The 21,076-nt window shown below is 57.0% G+C and overlaps 1 protein-coding gene across 13 annotated transcripts in view; it reads left to right on the top strand.

Annotated features, from left to right (window-relative positions):
• LOC131815827 (uncharacterized protein C17orf113) overlaps positions 1-21,076 on the top strand; it is a 52,013-nt gene that overhangs the window by 13,056 nt on the left and 17,881 nt on the right. For 9 of the 13 annotated variants that reach the window (XR_009347864.1, XM_059147838.1, XM_059147839.1 and 6 more), the window contains exon 2: positions 10,559-10,810. Coding sequence is in view for 10 of the 13 variants with exons in the window: in XM_059147838.1 (XP_059003821.1) it covers positions 10,561-10,810 (250 nt within the window). In the remaining 3 variants the exon portion in view is untranslated. Of the gene's footprint in view, positions 1-10,558; positions 10,811-20,190; positions 20,393-21,076 lie in introns of those variants that run through there. The other 4 variants (XM_059147843.1, XM_059147844.1, XM_059147833.1 and 1 more) reach the window with 3 other exon arrangements.

The following is a 21,076-nucleotide window of genomic DNA, read 5'->3' on the forward strand; positions in this document are numbered from 1 at the left end:
CATCACTGCCCCCCACCCCATTTTGCTGGCTGGGAAACCGAGGCCTGCTGCTGTGACCTCCACATCATGCCTGCCCAGAAGTGAACCAATTAACACCGTGTCTGGTTCTGTGTTCCCAGCGCCTGTCTCATTATTTGGGGATTTATGTCTCGGTCACCGTGAAGGACGACTGTCCTGGTTTCCACTGGGGGGAGCCTGGCCAGCCCTGGAGCTCAGCAGGACAGGAGGTGGTGCCGTCCTGCTTGGGGCAGGATGGGGATTTAATTTCAGGGGGATTTGCAACCAGTGGGGAGCCGCCCTGGACACATGGTGGCTCTGGGCTATTTTAGGAGGCAAAAGGCTGGCCCCGTTGGGGGAGGGATCATGGCGGACTGGTTCAAGTCTTTAGTGAGTTTGCCCTTTCGGTGACGGAACAGAAGGGAGCTGTGATGGATGGGACAGGCCCATCTGAGGTTGGGACTTCTCTTACTCTCCTGGAACCCAGGGGCCCAGAACTGCTCTGCATACCCCAGCCCCGGTTGGGGCCATGAGCAGACTAGAAGCTGCTGGCTGGGCAGGGGTCTAGGGCTCCTTGCCTGAGCCCCTTTGCCACAGGCTTTGCTTCAACGGGAGCTCTTGGTATTATTACTATGAATGATTAGTATGACCATCTCATAATTTTGGGGTAGAATTTAAATTTACTGAGCGCTCAGCGAAGGCCCCAGGGGGCTGGGAAGGTCAACTTAAAGGCAGGCACAACCAAGCTCCTGTCCTGTGTAGGCCAATTCCAAGCGGGTACCATGAGCTACGTAAGTCCCATCCCGGTTCTGAGTCCCAGTGCCCGGTTTCTCAAGCGGGGACCCTAACACCTCATTAATGATGTTCCTATTACTAACTGGATGCCTGAGACATCACGTACTCTGCTGGGATGGGCTCGCATTACACTGGGCTTGGTTGTTATGGATTCATTGCCCCGTTTATAGATAAGGAGACTGAAGCTCAGAGAGGGGAAGTCACTTGTCTCAGCCCACACAGCCAGAATAAGAAACCCAATCCATTTCTGGTCCTCGAAACGAGAGTCAGTTCGTTTCTCATATCCAGCAACATGGATTGGTTGCCTATGGAGTGCCAGGCACTATTCTAGGGCTGGGGATTCCTCATAGACAAGGCAGAGGAAGGGGAGATAACAGGATGATGAGACTGGGTTATAGTGAGGACTGAGTGCCCAACTAGAGACTCGGTGGCTTTATCTGGACTAAGGGTCATTTTTGGGCAGGGATCTAGGGGAAGGTAATAACCCCGGGCCTGAAGTCCTCCTCCGAGGAGTGGTAGGTGGGCAAGGGAGCACGAGCACCACCACCGGGCGCCTCCAGGCCTCATTATAATGAAGAAGCTTTCCGGGTTTCCTTCCTCTTCCCCCTGCTGGTAGAGGAAACTAATTTGGGCGCGTTTTCAGATAAAGCCTTGAGAGGCATCACGACCTGGAGCAAAGTGAGCCTAGGGCTTAGAGTCAACCAGATGGGTTTCAACTCCGCCCCTTCTAGCTGTGTGACCTCGGGCAGTTGAACTAACCTCTCAGAGCCTCCTTTCCTTATTTTCAAAGTACGGAGCAGAATACCTACCAACCTTTCCGGACTGTGGGAGGATCAAGGTGTGGGAAGAGTGCAGGATACAGAAGGCCCACAGTTAAGGACAGTGTTTTGTCTGTGTACGGGGTTGGGTTCTGGGGGGTGTTTTTCCTAGGTGTCTAGGTGAAGCCACATCTCTGCTGTGGCACTATGATCGCATGATGAATGATGAATGATTTCAACAGGCCCTGGGCAGATCGGGAGCACCAGCAAGCCCAAGCCTGGGTCCCATGCTCACTGTTCAAGAAACCACTTTCTTGGCGATGAGGAGGGGGAGGCTGAGCTCGCCGGCATATCATGGGACAATAGCCCCATGAAATCCCCCCGGCCCCCCAGTTCTGTACAGAGCTAACTCAAGAGTGCACAAAATTAAGGGGTGGACAGCACTCATATAAAACAGGGTTGAGGATGGGGGGGGCAGTGATTCTCTTCCTTGTTCTGTTCTAAGGAGGACATTGGAAGCCTGAATCAGTTTAGAGGGATGGGACTAGGATAATAAAACCCCCAGAAACACATTTTTATTAATTGCTTAGTTCGGCTCAGTTGGTCTCCACGTAAGGTCCTGGGCAGAAGGGAGTAAATAAAGACCTAGTACTACTCGCCCTCAGTGCAGAGGGGTGGCTGGGGCAGGGTTTGGGGAAGACATTTCAATACAACGTGGAAAGTACAGTGTTAGGGACCAACACAAAATGTCCCGGGAGCACACAGGAGAGGCTTCCTGGAGGAGGTGGCCATGTCAGGGGTAGAATAGCTGAGAGAAATCGGTCTCTTTAGCTGGGAGAAGAGACCCCTTAGGAAGAAGCTGCCAGCCATGCTCTGCGGGCTGGGGAAGGTGATGTGTGTTTCTTCTGCGTGACCAAGGAGTGGATCTAGGACTCATGGAGGAACAGTATAGGAAAGTAGCTTTCAGGCCTGCATACTGATGAGATTTCTGTCACTAAGAACCACCCAACAATGGAATATTCTGTCTTGGGAGGCAGGGAACTCATGGGCATGTGCAAGCAAGCAGAGGCCAGGGGGTAGCTTGTCAGGGACAGGTTACCAAAGGGACAGGATGACCTCTAAGACCCCTTCCAAGTCCGAGCAACTGTGACTCTCCATGGACAGACACAGGATGCGGACTGTGTCCGGCAGAGGTGTGACAGGATCAAGTTTGAGGCCGGACAGCGAGGTACACTGAGACTGTGTGCCCCACCCTGGGCTTTTTTATTGTAACTACTCTATTAAGATGTAATTCACAGAGCATACAATTCACCCCGCTGAAGTGTGCAGTGTAATATGGATTTGCCTTTTTAGAGAGGGGAGGAACTCATGCATTCCTTCAACAACTGTTTATTGAGCATCTGTTAGCTACCGTCATGCTTTGTGCTGGTGCTTGGGACACCTGGGAAATAAAGAGCATGCCCTCACAACGGAGACAGGTAAGTAACCAAGCAGAAGATGGACATCTTGGGGGCTACGCCAGGAGGAAAGTAGCCCAGGGCTAGAACAAAGAACAATAGGGCTGGGACAGTGGGGCCCAGGGAGGGGACATTGGAACCAAGGCCTGAGCTACAAGGGAATGAGCCTGTGAAGGTCAGGGGAGCAGTTTCAGGGTTCAGGTCGAGGGAACAGAAGGGGCAAAGGCCTCAAGACAGGAGTGAGCTGGTGGCTGTGAGGACCAGAAAGAAGTTCTGTGAAACTGAGTGGCAGCCAGGGGCCCTGCCCCTGGGTGAGGCTTGGGCAGGGCTCCCCGTGCTGGGACTTCCCCATTACAGGGCCTGGTAAACAGGAGGCCAGCCTTGAACACAATAGGGAGTGAGTCCCATACAAGAGCCATTTCTACCCACCCCCCTTTCTTTGAGATTCGCTTTCTTACCCCTGCTACTGCCTCTCCATTAACAGAAAGATAGCAGAGCGCTTTCAGAGGGTCGCGCCTCCAGCCCCTGCCTACTGCCCACCCCGGCTTGGCTTAATGCCCCTGCGTTGTTCCGCCACTCTGGGCCGGACACCATGTACGGATGCCCTGGGAGAAATCAGGAAAGATTTCTCCCAGCCGCACACACCGGTGACGTTTCCCCCGCTGGAAAGGGATCCTAGGAGCAGTCTGGAGTTCTCCCACTTGGTGCTCGCTTCCTGTGTGACTTGGGCCAGTTACAATCTTTCAGTTTCCTGGTCTGTAAAATGGGGATCAAACGAGTTCAGGCAGAGTCCTCATGGGGATTGAATGTCATCCCTCCTGGCACCCAGTAGGTGCTCCCTGAACGTCAGCTTCTTCCTTTTCTCCCAGCTTCCCCCCCAAAACAGGGGCAATTTGCCGGAGGTGGGGAGATCACAAAAGAGCCCTGGGAAGTGACCCCTTTGGGACTCCCTTCCCTGAGCTCTATGGCCCCCCAGACGCCAAGGGGCATTCATGCCTTGCCAGCCAGGGGTAGGAATACTCACCACTGGGCCCAGCCCTTCTGCAGGGAGCACTCCTGGGTCTCCCCTCGCCTGTCTTCCCAGGGATCCCCGCCGTGCAGCTCCCTTCCGGGGTCTCCCCTGTGCTCCTTTCCCAGCGGCGCGGCTACTGGGCTACCGGCACCTGCTGGGAGCCGGCCGGCCGGGGGCGGGCTCGGTAGCCCTGCGGCTGCCCGGGGACTCGCAGGCCGGAACTCAACCGCTGCGCACCTCCAGGAGCCAGGAATCCGGATCGCCCCGGGGGCCGTGGGGAGCGGGATGCAGCCCAGATCGGGTCGGGAGCGCCCTTCAGGTAGGCGCCGGCACCGGCCGCGGGACCGCACTCCCGGCTCCCCATCCCGGACAGAGCTCCGCTGGGGCTGAGCGCTTGAGGGGGCCCGCGCGCCAGCTGGGGGTGGCTCTGAAGGGCTGCGGGCAGCCGCAAGGACCCCGCCCCACCTTGTGCGGTGGGGGGTGGCGGGCAGGCAAGAACCGCAATTTAGCCAAACCCCGAGGTTGGGAGAGGAGACGAGAATGATGGCAAGAAGAACTTTCCAGGTCCCCTAGGGGGAGAGAGGCTGGAAACCACAGGGCAGAGAAGGTGGGGCTCCCACCCTCAGGAGGGGACCATTATCTGGAGACAGAGGGCTCGACAAATAACTCGGTTTCTTTTCCTAAGGAGTTTAGAGAACCCCAGAATCAATCCACCTAGATCAGCTCCTGGGATTAAGTAGAACAGAAGGAGGAGGGGAGATCTCCTGTTGTCTCTTTGGGGGTGCAAAAAGCACACTCGCCAGCCCCCTCCATTTGCTGTCTACACTTCCCCCTTCAAGCCTGTAGCCTCATCTTCCGCAGAGGGCACAGGTGGGGCCCATCTGGCCTGCCTTCTACCCACAACTCTCGAACAGTCTGGGACTCTCAGCCCTCCTCCCTCTGGCTCCCTGGATGGACACCCTGGCCCTAGCTTGGAAGTGTTGGTCGTGGAGCCCTCTTGGGCAGGGAATGGGGCTTGAGGGAGCTTCCGCTCAGCCTGTGGAGAGCTGGGCCCGGCGAGCAAGCTGTGGATCTGGGAGCCTGGGGACAAGATCCTGGGCCCTGATGCTAAGAGGGCTGGAGGTAAGGGGCTGTCCTGCACAGCAATCAGGTTTCCCAGGCCTGGCCCGGCACCAGAGGCTAGAAAACAGGGTGCTGAGGCTAATACTACCTTCCTAACTGCCTGTCCCCCTCACCATCTTCGAGGCAGCTTCTCTGTGTGGTCACTGTGGTCCCTGTAAGGAGAGTTGCAGGTTAGATAGCAAGAAGGACTTCCTTCCTGAGGGTGGCGTGAGGTTCTTTTGAGGGAGTACCACTGCCTAGGAGAGGCAGCCCCCACCTGTGGGGGTGTCAGGACGGCGGGAGGTCCTCTGGGACACCCAGCCTATAGAGATGAGGACAGAGCAGACTGGGGGAGGGGAGGTGGGGAGGTGGGGGGGGGGTGACCTCATCTCCGGGCCATGGCTCTCTCTCACCTCCCATGCCCTCTCTCTCCCTTTCTTGGAGCAAGTGTTGGCTTTCAGCACTTCTTAGCCAGTTTACTCCTGAAATCCCCGGCACCCCGCATCTCCCGGGGAAGGTGATGGGCTGCCTCTGTCACCACTTTGGACAGGAAGACAGACATGCCTGCTTTGGTTTGCCCAGGGGAAACCCCCCTACCCCCCGGGCCCTGGCACCTGGAGCTGCTGGTCCCTTGGCAAAGTGGGGGAGGTGTGGGCTGGGGGTTGGCATGGCCATCCTAGACTCCTCTAGTGGGGAGGCTTAGGTGTGACCTGGCTGTGATTCCAGCTCTCTGAGCCTACAGGATGGCGGGGGTAGATGCCACCCTGTGGTGGCCAAGCACTGAAGTGGCTAATTTCCCCCTTCCTCACCCTAGAAAGCTGTCAGCCTGAGAGAGGGGAGGTGACAGGAGAGCCCAGTAGGCTCAGTGGTGGCCCCTCAGGGGCACTGAGTGGGCAGCTGGACCCCGGAGGGTCCACGCTCTGCTAGAACAGGAACAAACAAGACCTCTCTTCTTCCAGACACTTCTTTCTATGGCAGGGTTGGTGAGGAGGGGGGCTGGGGATCCTTTGAGTGAGTGGGACAGGAACTCCCAGGTTGTGCAACCCCTCCCCCTGTGTCACAGGATGAGAGAGGACTGGCCCCACTCACCTGCCTCTCCTTTCGACTCTGAGCCTCAGTTTCCTCACTTGTAATGCCTCACAGGGTTGTTGTGAGGGTTAATGGAGGCTGTTTGCACAGTGCCCAGAGGGCAAAGGGCACCCACCAGGGACAGTTCTTTCTCCAAACCCACCCCGCCTTTCCCTGGTGGCTGAGACAGACCAATAATACGGCCAGGTCTTCTCCGCAGCCCCACCTCAGAGGCAGCTGCTTGGAGGTGCCTGCAAAGGACCTAAGAGATTAGGCCAGCCCAACCCCCCTCTCTTTAAAGAGGGAAAACTGAAGCCCAGAGGGACAGGGACTAGCCCCAGGGTGGCCAGCCAGCCAGGCTCCCTGCTCAGAGGCAGGGCCTAGGACCTGGCTGGGGAAGGTGGGAGGGTAGAGGTTGGCAGGCGTGGGGGATAATACCAGAGTGTAATTGGGCTCATTAAGGATTTAGTGAGGGAGCCCTTCATGCCTTGCCAAAGGCTGGGGACAGACCTAGAACCTTCCTCTCCTGTTAACCCTCTGGCAAAAGTGGCTCTTTCCTGAGGACCCCTTCCCCAAGCTACAGCTGGAGCAGCTCCCCACTCTGTGCTGTATGGCTTCCAGGGTCCCTTTCCAGCCAGCCCTCTTGGGACAGGCAGGCCTAGAGCTCCACTCCACTGCAGTGCCCGAGGGCCCCACGGAAACCCAAGCCCCAAGTCCATTCATCACTCAGCAAAAGTGGTGGAGGTGGAGCCCTAGGGCCCTGCCTGGGTGCTCCCTCCATCCCCTACCTGCTCCAGGTCCCTAGGAACGGACAAATAGGTAGACAGGCAGCAGCCCTGGCCTCCATCAGCTCTGGTGTGAGCCTGCCTTTACATGGTGGCTCCCTCCCCCATCAACCCCAGCTCCCTGCTGCAGTCTTGGCCTTCTCTTAGGGAAGGTGGGAGCAAGAGAGCTTTGTCTGTGCAAATCACAGACAGTCAGACACCTGGGTACGTCCATGCTGTTCTTCTGCGCTTTCACTTGGTCTTTTCCAGAACTCAGTTCAGGTTCAGTTCTCCCCGCTTCTTCAAGTCCCTCTCTCCCAGCCTCTCTGGCTCCAGCCCCTTCTTGCCAGGGTGTGGCCCCTCCCTGCCAAGCACTCCAGCCTGTTAGGGGCTGAGCACCCCCCCCCCCGGACCCCCCAGGAGTCTTTCCCAGAATCTGTAAAACCCCCCTCCCCACCCAGAAGTTCAAAAGAGGAGTTGGCAGGCTTTAAAGAGAGGGGGAATGGGGCAGTGGTTAAGAACTTGGGCTCCAGGATCAGACAAGTGTAGGTTCCCCATATAGCTATGAAACTTCTCGATGCCTGTTTTCTAATCTAGGAAGTGGGATAATAGGTTAATAATAGTGCCCACCTCACGGGGTTGTTATGATGTTTAAAAGAGATCCTATGTTCAAAGCACCTGGCACGTAGTAAGCTCTCAATAAATGCAGTCGTAGGGGCGCCTGGGTGGCTCAGTGGGTTAAAGCCTCTGCCTTCTGCTCAGGTCATGATCCCAGGGTCCTGGGATGGAGCCCCACATCCGTCTCTCTGCTCCATGGGGAGCCTGCTTCCTCCTCTATCTCTGCCTGCCTCTCTGCCTACTTGTGATCTCTGTCTGTCAAATAAATAAATAAAATCTTAAAAAAAATAAAATAAAATAAATGCGGTCATAATTCTAAAGACGTGGCCTGATCAGCTGGGTAAAGAGGGAGGCAAGGAAGCTTCTAGAAACAGCTCTTCACTGTTTTCCACGTCCTTTTTAATTTTTTAAAAAGATTTTATTTATGGGACGCCTGAGTGGCTCAGTTGGTTAGGCAGCTGCCTTCGGCTCAGGTCATGATCCCAGTGTCCTGGGATGGAGTCCTACATCGGCTCTTTGCTCAGCAGGGAGCCTGTTTCTCTCTCTGTCTCTGTCTGCCTCTCTGTCTACATGTGCTCGCTCTCGCTCTGACAAATAAATAAATAAATAAACAAATAAATCTTTTTTTAAAAGATTTTATTTATTTATTTGACAGAGATCACAAGTAGGCAGAAAGGCAGGCAGAGAGAGAGAGGGGAAGCAGGCTTCCTGCTGAGCAGAGCCCAGTGCTATTCAAGACTTGATCCCAGGATCCTGAGATCCTGAGATCATGACCTGAGCCAAAGGCAGAGGCTTAACCCATTGAGCCACCCAGGCGCCCCTCTTTCCGCGTACTTTGAAGCAAGTCCACTCCCCTCTTCTGGGACTCAGTTTCCTCTTCTGTTAAAGAGAACATGGGAGACAGGTCCTGTTCTCGTGTGGATCCAGTGAGGGTGAGTCATGCTGCTGCTTTAGGGGAGCGAGGGCAGGGGGTGCTGGCCAGCCGAGGCTCACGGCAGGGGTCAGACAGATGCGTGTGTGCCCTCAAAAGTGTCCACCCCTCCCCAGTTTCTGGCTGGGAGTCATAGCTGGAGCGTGGCTCCTCAGGGGACAGCTGGGAAGGCTGGGTCAGGCCAGGCAGGTTACAGCAGGCCGGCAGCCCAGCCAGGGAGCACAATTAGCACTGAATCCAGGCAGGCCCAGTGAGCCCAGAGGCCGTATATCACAGAGGTTTAATCAGCCCCCTGGCAGATACTTGTCGGCTCTCTTGGGCCGTGTCCTCAGCCCGCCTGTCATAAATGGCACTGAGATTTCAAAGTCTCCCCACCCCTCACTGGCCGGGCAGGCCTGGCCAGGAAAAGCTCATTCCTCTGAAGCTTCTTCCCCACTGGCAAACTGAGGACCCCCTCCCACCCCGCCAGAAAAACCACTTTCAAGCGGTACTTTTTCTGGCTTCTTCCTCCTGCTGGGAGGGTAGGGGAAGACTTGTGCAGGCAGGAACAGAGCTCTGATGACCTCCCCGTGGAGGTGAGAGTGTGCTGAAAGTAGGTGGGACTCTGGGCCGCCCAGGAGGGGATCGCTCACAAGGTGAGGGCAGTAACCTCTCAGGATGCCCTCTGTGGGCAGGACTGTGCCCTGCACCCCCGACACAGCGCCTGGGAGGTTGGCATGGCTCGGGCTAGGGGCGGCAGGAGTGCGGAGAAATGGGTTCCTCCCCGCCAGGAGGGGTATGGAGTTTCCCCGCTTCCCTACCCGCTAGATGGTCGCTGCGCCACCTGGAGCCTGTCGCTGGTACTGCACCTTTGCCGCTCCACCGGGCTTTGGGGACCCGGGGACCGCTGCCCCTCAAGCCACCAGGCACCTCTGAAAGCGCACAGGTCAGACCTCCCATGCACCCGTTTCCTAGGGTCACAGCAACAAAGTACCACCAACCAGGTGGCCTCCACAACAGAAACGTATTGCTTCACAGTCCTGGAAGCCACAGGTCCCAAGTCAAGGGGCCCGCAGGGTGGATTTCTTCTGAGCGCTGTGAGGAAGTCACATGTCCCTAAGCTTGGGAATTCTCTGTCCCCTCAGAGGAGGTGAGGGAGGCTCAGGCCAGGCCCTCAGGGAGCACCCCCCCCCCCCACCGTGTGCAGCCCGGGCAGAGAGGACACACACACACACACACACACAGATCCAGGAAGTGAAAAGGAAGACCATTCAGTGTGAGGAAGAGAGTTGGCAACCCAAGAAGAGAGCAGGTGAGAGCCAAGGAGTCAGGCAGAAGGTTCCACAGAAGTGAATTGGAACGGAAAGATGGTGTGTGGCAGCTGAGAGGCCTGGAAGGGATGTGTGTGTGTGAGTGTGTGAAAAGGCTGTGTTCTGTAGACGCGGGCAGCAGGGCCCAGGTCACCACCGAAAATATCAACTGTTGCCACGGCCTGGGTGGCCCCCACAGCGAGGGACATCTGGAGCCACGTGGGCCAGGGGTGGGGATGGTTTCACACACTGTCAACGTTTGTGAATGTCACCGGCCGGGCACTGGGTGGTAGGGAGGTAGGGTTTCTGCAGTCAGCCCTCTGGCTAGCGGCTACAGTAAGCGCCACATGCCTGCCTGTCACAGGACTGTCAGCGCCTGCTGTGAGACCAAGAATAGGGCCCTGGCTTCCTGCACTGTGACGACTCCCCTAACCTTACTGCTTCCTCTCCCTGGCTGCTCCCCAACATCCAAGTCTTCCTCTCTGAGCCAAGTCCCCAGGTGTCGGCCTCTCGGTGTGTGGACATTCGTGACCATCTTCCAGACCATTGCAGACATTCTTCCAGTGTTTAAATGCTGCTTTGTTTGAAGCGGACCCTGTTGCGCTCCCTTTGCCACCCTTGGGTTGGGGATGTCCAAAAGCTGAGGAGCTTCATCTGGGACACAGGGGTCTGTCCAGATGTCTGTCTTGGGGTCTTGAGCCCCTCTTGCTCCTTCTGTGTGCTCACAGTACTCAGCCTGTTGACTTGTCTCCCTCTCTCTCTGCTCAGGTATGAAGCGGCCACTGAGCCCCTCTCCCCCGGGTGAGAAAGAGCCCCCCGTATCTGGAGCTACGGAGTGCCCCCCTCGGCCCCCAGAACTGCCTAAGCCCAAGCGGGAAAGAAAACGGCCATCCTACACGCTTTGTGATGTCTGCAACATCCAGCTGAACTCAGCAGCCCAGGCCCAAGTGCACTGCGGGGGGCGCGCCCACCAGCGGCGGCTAAGGCAGCTCAGCTTGGGGAAGACCCCCACCGGGCCAGGTCAGTGCGGAGGGGCGATGCTCACACAGGCTCCGTGTGGACCCTGTGAGAGGCTCTGGGGCTGTGGGCTCTCTTGGGGGTGGGGGGGATGTTGCATCTGGGGTGCCTTCAATGGGTCCTCATGGTCAGAAGTCCCCCTGATATATCAGGACAGCCCCCCATGGGGTCTCTTAGGATCTGAGGGTCTTTAGGACTGAGGACTTCTCTTGAGGTCTTTTTGGGGTGTGGGAGCTCTCCTTGTGAGGTCTCTGGGGGGTCAGCATCCCTAAGCAGCATTTCTCCAGTCTGGAGCCCAGCAGGGTTAGCCTTTCTGACAAGGGATAGCCTGGGCCTCTGCTCTAGTCTCTGAAGTTTGGGGTCAGCAAGGTGCATAGCCCTCCAGCTGAGGGACGGACAGGGGAAGCCACTCCTCCTTTGGCAGCTGGACTCCTGGCCAGGATTTCTGCCTCTCCCTGGCTGGGGTGACTTTGCAGAGGTTTGGCTGTGAGCTGAAGGGGCTGCTGGCTACAAGACAGATTTCTGGGGGAAATGGGTGAATGCATTCATGAGGGTGATTTGAGCTGACAGGCACGTGGGGGCCATGGGAGAAACGAGAGGCAGGCTGCTTGGCTGGCAGGGGAAACAAGTTCAGAACCAGGCCCAGTGTGGGAGGTGGGGAGGGCCAGAACTTCTACCTGGTTCTTGGGAGCAGCCACTGGAAACCTACTTTGCAGCCCGGATCAGGAGCTTTGCCAGAGCGCTATACTGTTGTTTTGGCAAATAGTCATGGGTCACCCATTGCGTTTCTCTTGCTGTGCTGGGGCCTGGGGACAAATCCCCATCGGACTCCTCACTGTCCTACTCCAAGATGGAGTCTTGTCTTTTGGTCTGAGATAGCCACAAAAAGAGCAAAGAGTGTTGTGGGTGCCACGTGTGGGTACTAAGGGAGAAGGGATGATTATACCTGGGGACACCAGGAAAGGCCTCCTGGAGGAAGGGGGACACACTGAGCTTTGGAACAGGGGCATGGGAAGAAAGGACACCGCAGGCAGAGGTCACCTCATAACCAAAGGAAGGGGATGGCCTGAGGGCTGGTACCAGCTCCTCTACCTGAATGCTTGGGGTTGGACACTGAGGATGTGACTCTGAGTAAGAGTGTATCTGACTATATGGATATTTCTGGAATGTGTTTGTGTGTGTCTGTGTGTGTGTCTGTGTTCAAAAGTCACTCATTCATTCTTTAGCTATTTATAGAAATCAACTAGGCAACCTGCTGTTTGGAGGATTCGTATTTTTACTTTTTTCCAGCTTTATTGAGATATTATTGATATGTATGTCAATTTAAGGTGTACAGTGTAATGACTTGATACACCTGTGTAATACAAAATGATTACCACAATAAGGTTATTCAACATCTCCATCCCCTCACATAATTGTGATTGTATGTGAGTGTCGATAGCATTTCACAGCTCCCAATGTAAGTGTGTAAAATGGCATTGTTAATTACAGTCACCACGCTGTGCATTTGATCCCCAGATCTTATTTATCTGACAGCTTGGAACTTATACCCTTGATCAGCAGCTCCTCATTGCCCCCACCCCCAGCCCCTGACCACCATGACTCTAATCCCTATTTCTCCTCCAGTGGGGAGGAGAGGGAGAAGCAGTCTTCCAATCCAGGGGCTCGATCCCAGGAGCCCAGGATTATGACCTGAGCCGAAGGCAGCCACTTTATGGACTAAGCCACCCAGGTTCCCTGAGACTGACTTTTTTAGATTCTGCATGTAACTGAAAACATATGGGATTTGCCGAGGAATTCGCACTTTTCAAAGGTGGCAAACCTGCCTGTCAAGAAAGGTCTGAAGACACAGGCAGACAAGTTTGTCCAAGATAATAGCAGGTTCCAAAGAGGCGGGTAGATGGTGCTTGCGGAAGTCAGAGGCAGAAGGGAATTGACAGAAGTCAGGGAAAACTTCAGAGAAGTGATGTTGATGTTGGACTTTGGAGACGGAAAGGGAATTCCAGGCAGAGAAACAACTAGAGCCGATACTCTGTGATCTGAGGTCTGTCGTGGCCTTCCGGGAGCGGTGGGCACAGCCAAAGGTGAGCAGGAACCAGCTGGAAGGGCCTCACAGCCAGACTGGGGGCTTAGCCTCTGTCCTGAAGGTGATGGGTATCCCTGAAGGGCTCTGAGCAGGAGTCATTAGAGTTTTTAGATGTCTTTGGCAAGAGGGAAGGTACGTGAGAAGAAGCAGGACATAGATAGATTCTGGGGTCTTTTCTGTAGCAGAAGCAACAGGACTTGGTGACAGAGAGATGTGGAGATGTGGAGAGGGAGGTGTCCAGGATGACTCCAGGTCAGGGGATGCTGTGCCAGGCAGTGCCATCCTCAGAAGGGGGGCACCGACAGGGAAGCAGGCCTGGAGGGCAGTAGGGGGTGGGGAAGGCGAGTCTGGCCTGGGTCTGCCCCAGGATCTGCCGTCCAGCCCTGGCATAGCCTCTTTAGACCTGCTTCTGGATGGCAGACCCTGGGGTACAATCCTCCCTCTCTCCCTTCCTGCCCACCGTGCCCCCCTGGAGAGAGCAGGTGGCGTGCGAGGAGAAAAGGCTAAAGCACGAGATGTGGCCAGAGGCAGAAGGGCCACAGGGATGGGAACCCCTTCTCTGGGCTTCCCTCTTTCCACAGTCATCATCCCCAGAGTTCTGGGTAGGTTTGTGGGGACACCAGGAGACGGGATGCCCGCTCCTCCTCTCCAGATTACAAAATGGGAAGTGAGTTGCTGTCCCTGCAGTCATCTGTGGTGGCCTGTGCCAGGATTCTGCTCGGAGGGGTGCCTGGAGCCTGCCCTTGGGCACAAGCACAGCTCAGAAGGGGCGGCAGCCATGGGGGCAGACCTTTCTCACTGCCCTGATGAGGGAGGGCATTGGGCTGTGCGAGCATGGGAGGGGGACAGCTGGCCCTAGGGCAGGGATCAAGGGTCCTCAGATTTGTGGGAACTCGGGAATTTGGGAGCCCCAGCTAAGAACCTGTTGTCCGTTGGCCTCATTATTTCTGAGCCTACTCCAGGCCACTCCACACACTCCCATGGATTTCTCCTGTCTCCTTGGCTCTCTGAGCGCTGGGGGTGGGTGAGGCAGCCCCAGCAGCTGCCCTGGGGTGAGGACTGGGGGCGAGGGGCCTTCAGCCATGCCGAAGGCCTCTCCTAGCCCTTGGTGGGGACTGGGCCAGAGCAGAGGGCCCTGAGGATGTAGCTGACTGGGGGTAGCCTCAGCCTCTGAACGGAATAGTCACACAAAAACCTTCAAGAGGCTTGAGGCAAAGTTTAAGGAGCCTTTAACACATGGCTCTGCAGCTAGACACATGAGGTCTCAGCTGGGTGGCAGCTAGAGGGACCACTCATTTGCTGGAAGGGTACTGAAGGTGTGGGGGTGGGAAGGCTGCACTGGGAGGCCTCCTGGAGCTGTCACTCTGATTAGGGGTCTGTGAGGCTGGCAGCTTGCAGGGTGACAGGCCATCACAGGCAGGGAGGCGGGGACCCTCTCCTCCTCATGTCCCTTAGGCTACCCGCGGGAGGGGGGGGGGGAGACTCTTCTTTCTCTGAGCCTCCTTGCCAGTGCTTAGGTCAGAGGCTTCCTTGCTCAGCCACACCTAAATGAGCCTGGAACACTTGGGAGGGGGTACAGGATGGGGAAATGGCAGGTACCCCAGACTTCCCCTAACGCCTCCCCCCAACATGCTGCCCCAACTTCCCCCACCCACCCTCCACCCCATCTGTCTCCTATGCAGCAGGCCCTTCCCTCCTGCAGGAATGTGTCTTGAGCGATCTTCCCCTGCCTCCCCTTGCCCTTCCTCCCACAGGGTGGGCTATGTGAGCACCAGGCTCCTCCGCCCCGATAAGGTTGAACTCAGTGACCCCGCTGACCACCATGCACGCACAAGCACACAAACAATTTTAGGTTGTTCTTGAACATCTGCAAAAAGGTTTGCTGGCTCGTCCCTCTTAGCCTCAGACTCTACTGAGAATGCTGGGCCTGCAGAGGGCATGGGGGGGGGGGGGATCTGGAGGCATCTGCTTAGGACCCAAACTGGGAGGCAAGGCATTCCCCCGTCACCCAGCCATGCCAGGAGACGGTGGCGCTCTCTTCTCACTTTACACTGGGATGCTGGAGCTCAGAGAGTGTAAGCAACACACCTAAAGCCACAAAGCGGGTTCAGATCCCAGTGAGTCCAACTTGCCCACCCTAGTCCTGCTGCTGCTGAGGAGAGCAGCCTATACGACGAGATTCTGGACCTGGATGTTTTAGGAATGTGGAGAAGGGATGGCCAGAGAAGGCAGGCTGGCTCCCAGATGATGTCACAGCGCTCAGAACCCATGGCTTCTCCTCTGCCTTGTGCCTTGGTACCTCCACTGAAGAATGGGGAGATGCCAGCCATTCCCCCTCTGGGCCTCACCTGGCTGGGGAGGGGAGGGATGTCTCCCAAAGCCAGTCCCTCCCTTCTCTTGGCAGGACTGACCCAGCCATACAATTCACCACCACCACCACCACCCCCTCCCGCCCCCCACATCTACCATCACCAGTGCAACATGACACCAGAGCAGAGAGAAGAGAGAAGGGGATTTTGGAAATGACTTAAGTTCTGAACAGGCCAGGGGGGCCTTGGGTGGGGAGTGCAGAGTAGACACTAAGGTGGACGGAAGAACAGAGATGAACTCAGATGATAATGGATTTCGGGACAAAGACTCCGCGGCTTTGGGGGTGGCCAGCGGTCTGGGTGGTGGGTGGAGGCTGTTGCCTGCCCTGTATCCTCAGACCTCCCCTAGCTCCTGTTCTAATCAGACTCTCCATCTCCTCTCTGAGTCTTTGAGACACAAGCCTCTTGCTGCATTCTGAGCCCCAGAGATCAAAGACCTTGAGCTCAGGTCACGCCTGAGTCACCGGCTTGATGAGCTCCTCACCCCCCCATTCCCCGCAGATGGATTAATTTCAGTCCCATCAGGAAGCCCTGGAAACCCTCCAGCCTGTCCCCCCATCGCTTCTGTATCTCCCTGGGCTGCTGATTCCTCGTCAGTGCCCCCCAATCCATCCTGAGGCCTTTGGGTGCATGTTTTGGAGACTCAGCCCAAGGCCACCGGTAAGTTCTTCTTGTAGTCTAACCAGAGTCTCCTGCTGCTGTTCTCCTTAAGTGAAGGTGATAGAAGTGCCCCTCACTCTCCCTAGACAGCCGTCACCTCCCCCTCCCCCAGGTGTGAACCTGACCATCAGACACTCCCCCCCTACCTGAGACCACCAGGAAATGCAAGGTTGTCTGGGTGGAGAATTAGGGGGCTTAGCTTAGATCCCTGCCCTCAAGAAGACAAAGATTCCGTCTGTGTCTGGGTGGGTTAATTAGCCCTGGGCTTGAGTTTCCTTCCTCTCCCCAAAGGAACAGCTCCTTCCCCCAGAGCCTCTTCCTAACAAACCTGTTTTCAGGAGCTGCTGCTGCCAACCCCTCCCCAGACCCTTTGCCGGCTGTACTGGCTTCTCCAGAGATTACAGGTTATTGTCTGGTGGAGACAGGATGCTGAGGGGGTGGGGGTTAGCGCTGGGCCTGGGCTTGGAATGCCAGACTGGATCCAGCTGTGGGTTGGCCTGTCCTCTCCCCCATTCCACCCCCTCCTCCCCACCCCCCCAGCTCCCAGGTGCTCAGGTGAGTAGAGAGCGGGCCTTAGTCTGGAAGAGGAGGGGGAGGAAGGAGCAAATCAGGGGAGAGATGAGCCTGGGGGTAGGGAAGGGTCTGGAGCAGGGGAGCGGGGTGAGGAGTTCTAGCTGACCAGATGAACACCCCCACCCCACCTGGCATTGCCCAGGTGGTAGATCCAAAGGTCCAGGCTCCGGACTAAGAAGGGCAAGTTGCCTGGGGCTCCCTTCCCACACCACATGGCCAGTGCTCTGGGGTGGAGTGGTCACACCTCCCTGGGCCTCAGTTTCCCCTTCAGCAAAGGAGGTAAAATGTAAGGGGATGGTGGGCCAGAGGATGAGTAAGGCTGGACAGGAGAATGGGGGCTCCTGCAACAGTAAGCCCCATGGCAGAGCTGCAAAGTTCAGCAAGAACTTTCTGGCGGGCTGGGAAGGGGCTGGCAGCACGTCCTTTCTGGAAGTCTCTATAGGCAAGGTCAACTCTGCACTTAAGGACAAGAGGCACTAGAGAGGGATTCTCTGGAGGACGGGGATGGAGGCCGCCCCCTGTCCCCAGTCCCCACAGTTGCCCCATTCTTCACCCTTGGGGCCAGAAGTGCTCTGTGTTTTCCCCCCTGGCTGGGATGGGGGAAACTAGGGAACAGGCAGCTGCTTCCAGGCAGGGGAGGAGAAAGGACCCTGCAACCGCTGCTTTCCAGCAGGAGCAGGAGTCCCTCCCTCCGCCCTCCCCTCCTGTCCCTCCATCCCCACCCCTTCCCTCTGTCACTCTCTGGCTGGTTTCATTTGCTCCTCAGACGGCGCTCAGCGGTGCCTCCAAAGGCAGAGAATGCTCTTGGGTGAGTGCTGGGGGTGCCAGAGCGTGGGGTGGGGGCTCGGACAAGGGTGGCTCTCTCCTCTCCCTGCCCCATCCTTTTCCTGCTGTTTTTGGCCCCCAAAAGTTGTCTGTGGAGAGATTCTGGTAGCCATTTGACACTTGGTACCTTTTCCAAGGTCCAGAGCTGAGCAGGGGAGCCCCCCACTGTGGCTGGGAACAAAGGTGGGGGTGTGGGTGGAGGGCAGAACTGGTCAGAAGACTGGAGGGGCACCCTGAAGGAGGGAGGGGTCTACTCTTGGGGCAGATGCCCATTTGAGGAGACCGTGCCAGAGGTTCCTTGTATCAAATCATACCTTCGACTACTAAGGAGGGTTGTGGGGGGCGGGGGGAGACTACTGACGAGGGAGTCATTATTTCAGCAGAGAGGGAGAGAGAGAGAAGTGGACAAAGGGAGACAGGCAGAAATCTGGGTGGTCCTATCTGAAGCCCAGCCACTGCCCTGGAGTCCACACCAGGGCCCCCGACCTATATCAGGGTCTCCTGGCTCACCCCTCCACACAGGGGCTACCTGGCACTCTCTGAGAGAGACAGCCATTACCTTTTAGGAGGTATTTTTGGGAACCCCTTCCACAGGGCTAGGGCTGGAGGGCTGGGGCAGGGTTCTTGTGACTGGTTTGGTGGGGGTCTTCTTCTAGTTGGGGATGGGGGGGATCTGCAGGATGTGGGAGCACCCTCTGGCCCACCCTCTGGTGGGAATCTTAAGCCAACTGGGAGGTGAGCAAGCAGGAGATCTTGGATTAAGCTCCTGGATTCCCATTTTCTTCAGAGTTTTAGCTTCCTCTGTGATAGGAAGGGGAGTTTTAGTCCTTGAGATGTGTGTGTACGTGTGTGGGCCTCAGGGAGGACCCTCCCATCTGCTCCTGTGACTTGTGGTGGGGCAAGAGAGAGAGAGAGACTCTGGGTCTGGCTACACAAGCTAGTGTGTATGTCTGGTGCATTTAATTTTGTAAGGGAGAGTGTGTGCACGCACCCATCTCTGGGTGACCGTGTCTGTTTACAGACCTTTGTGTCTACACATCTCTTTGTGATGGCATGTGCCGCTCGCTGCCTGTCTGCGGTTTCATATGGTCTGTATATGCTTTACTAGGGGTCTGGGTGTCCTCGTGTGTCTGTCCCTCTGGGTATATATATGATCTGAGCGTGTCTTTGTTGCTCTAGCTTGTCTGTGTGTACGTACATTGTGTACGTGCATGCTTGTGCGTGGCCTCTGGGCCGGCCTTTGCTTCCAGCCGGCCTGGGCATCTGTCCCTCTCTGCATGGATACCACCTCTGTATAGCACACCTCAGTGTGCCTAGATGGTCTGTCTCATCAGGAGGAGAGGTGTGTACATGTATGTCTTGGTGTTTGTGCCTGTTGCCGTCATATGGGCACCTGGGAACCGCAGGGTGTGTGCCCCTGTGCTCCTCAGTATATTTTTCCAAATGATAGCAAAACAGCAGGATGTGGTTTGCCCAGATCCTCTCCCTTGGGCAGCTGCCAGAGTAATATTAATTCATAAGACACCTGCTCTGTGCCCCTGCCCCAGCCTCAGTTGGAGCCTGGAGTGTGGCCTCTTTTCTGCCATTCTTTCTAGTTTGTGTATAACCAGAGCAACAGCCCATCCTCTTGAGGCAGCCGACCAATGAACCGTAGGTCCCAGCTGTGGACCCCTGGCCAGGGTCGAGAAGGGAGGGACTTAGCCAGGGTGTTCTGCTACAAAATGCCATCACAATAGATGCTCCCCCCCACCCATAGCTGACCCTTTTGTGGGTGCCAGGCTGTGCGGTATCCTCCCGGGGCAGGTCGTGGGTCTGCAGTGTCTCCCTTCATTTGAGTGTACCCACAAGCCAGCGGTCACATGTGTATGCATGTGCCATGACTCACGCATCATCCCAGCAGCTGGGGGGGCCAGGGTTCACGGTGAATGTCAGTGGCAGACAGTGGGTGGCACAGAGCCGTGCTGTGTGAAGGGTGCTGGGAGAGTTCCCAGAAGCCACTGGGGAGGTCCTGACCTCAAATCAACGTGTGCCCTAGGTCTCATGTGGGAGAAAAGTACACCCAGTGGTGGGGGGAAGGGCACAGCTAGAAGTCATTTCTGGGTGACTTGATGGGAAGGGGAGACCAAATCACCAAGTGCTCCCAGCATCTCCTCTTCAAATAGCCTCCACACCTGGCTCATTTGTTCCTCAGATCCATCCCTGCCCTGCCTTTTCCTCCTCCCCCAGCTGTAATTCCCATTTCACAGATGGGGGAAACTGAGGTTTAGAGGTAAGTGTCCAGCCCAAGGCCTCAGATACCATGTCACTGGAGCCCCAACGCAGGCCTCTGGACTCCAGGTCTGGGAGGGATGGTCTGCCACAACTCCAATTCCTCCATCTTCTCCCCCCCACTCCTGGGAACCCACACAGGGAACCCCTCCAACCCCTCTCCTGAGGTCCCTCACCAGCCCAGAAGGTCAAACTCCCCAGTATTCACTGTAGATAGAGCCTTCCAGCAGCAGGCAGCACCCCCACCCCTCCATCCCTCCACTCTGCCTTGACCTTTGTGAACCTGCACTGTACTTTCAACTTCCGACGGTTGCAGGGCCAGGCCTGGGATGCCTGGTAAAACTTCACTTATCCTGCAGTGAAACCTTATAGGCTCTCCCTGCAGACTGTCGGCGCTCCGCCTGCTCCTCTGCGATCCCACAGCATTTTGCTGGCGCCTCCCTATACCTGTTTGGCTCTCACCTGGGAGCTCTTCTAGGAACTGGCAGGTGCCCCTGATGAATGAATGATCCTGTCTCTCCCGCCCAGCGGGACACGCTTAAGGCGGTCTCACCTCCGTCACCGCCCCCCCGCGCCCCCCCCCACCGCACGTGCCTGCCGAGGGTGCGGGGCGGGTGAATGGCTACAGCAGGTGCACCCCAGGGCGCCGCTGCCCTGCCCGCTGCCCAGCCTGCCGCCCGGTCCCTCACGGGCTGCTGGCGCCTCTTCGCCCCGGTTACCGCTAGTGGCTGCTGTCGCTCAGTAGAGCCCAAGGAGACCGTGGCCAGAGCGTCCACCGGGCAAGATGGTGGCTCCCGAGTCTCCGTGAGTGTGTGCGGCAGGCGCGTTGCCCAGGCCGGGCGGGGCGCCCCCTCCCGGAGCTTCCGGCCAGGGGGTGGCGGGCGATGGGTGGGGGCCCTGCGGGCGGGGCAGCACCGCGGGGGCGGGGGGAGCCTCCAGGACCTTGGAGGGTGCCCCCACCACGCGCCCCCCAGAGGAAGTTCCCCAGCCCTCTGTGTCCTGGTCCCGGTGGAGCAGGGATCCCCCACTTCACCCATCCTCCACCCCGGAGCGTGGATTCCCCCTAGGGGCTCCAGAAGGAAAAGGGCCCAAAGGGGCCAGGGGAGGAGGCTGAGGACCGTCATCCTGGGGCCCCATACGTCCTATGTTTGAGGCTGACCAGCCAGGGTGGAGTGGGGACCACAGATCAATACACAGTCACCCCAGGGGCCCCACAAGCTGTGGCAGCTCAGGTCCAGGTGGCCAGGGTGCAGAGAGGTGTGAGGGACCTGGGTCTGACAGGTGGACCGCCCTGGTCAGCCTCCGTCACAGAGTCACGTCTTATTTACACCCCAGGTGGAGGTGTAGGAAAGTCAGTGATTTTGGCTGCGTGATTTTAGAGCAGGGTGGTCCAGTAGAACTTTTTGGGATGAAGTAAATGGTCTCTCTCTGGGCCGTTTCATACAATAGCTGGTAGCCACATGTGGCTATCACGAACTGGAAATGTGG

The sequence above is a fragment of the Mustela lutreola genome, chromosome 15 (assembly GCF_030435805.1).
Source record: "Mustela lutreola isolate mMusLut2 chromosome 15, mMusLut2.pri, whole genome shotgun sequence".
Classification (NCBI taxonomy): domain Eukaryota; kingdom Metazoa; phylum Chordata; class Mammalia; order Carnivora; family Mustelidae; genus Mustela; species Mustela lutreola.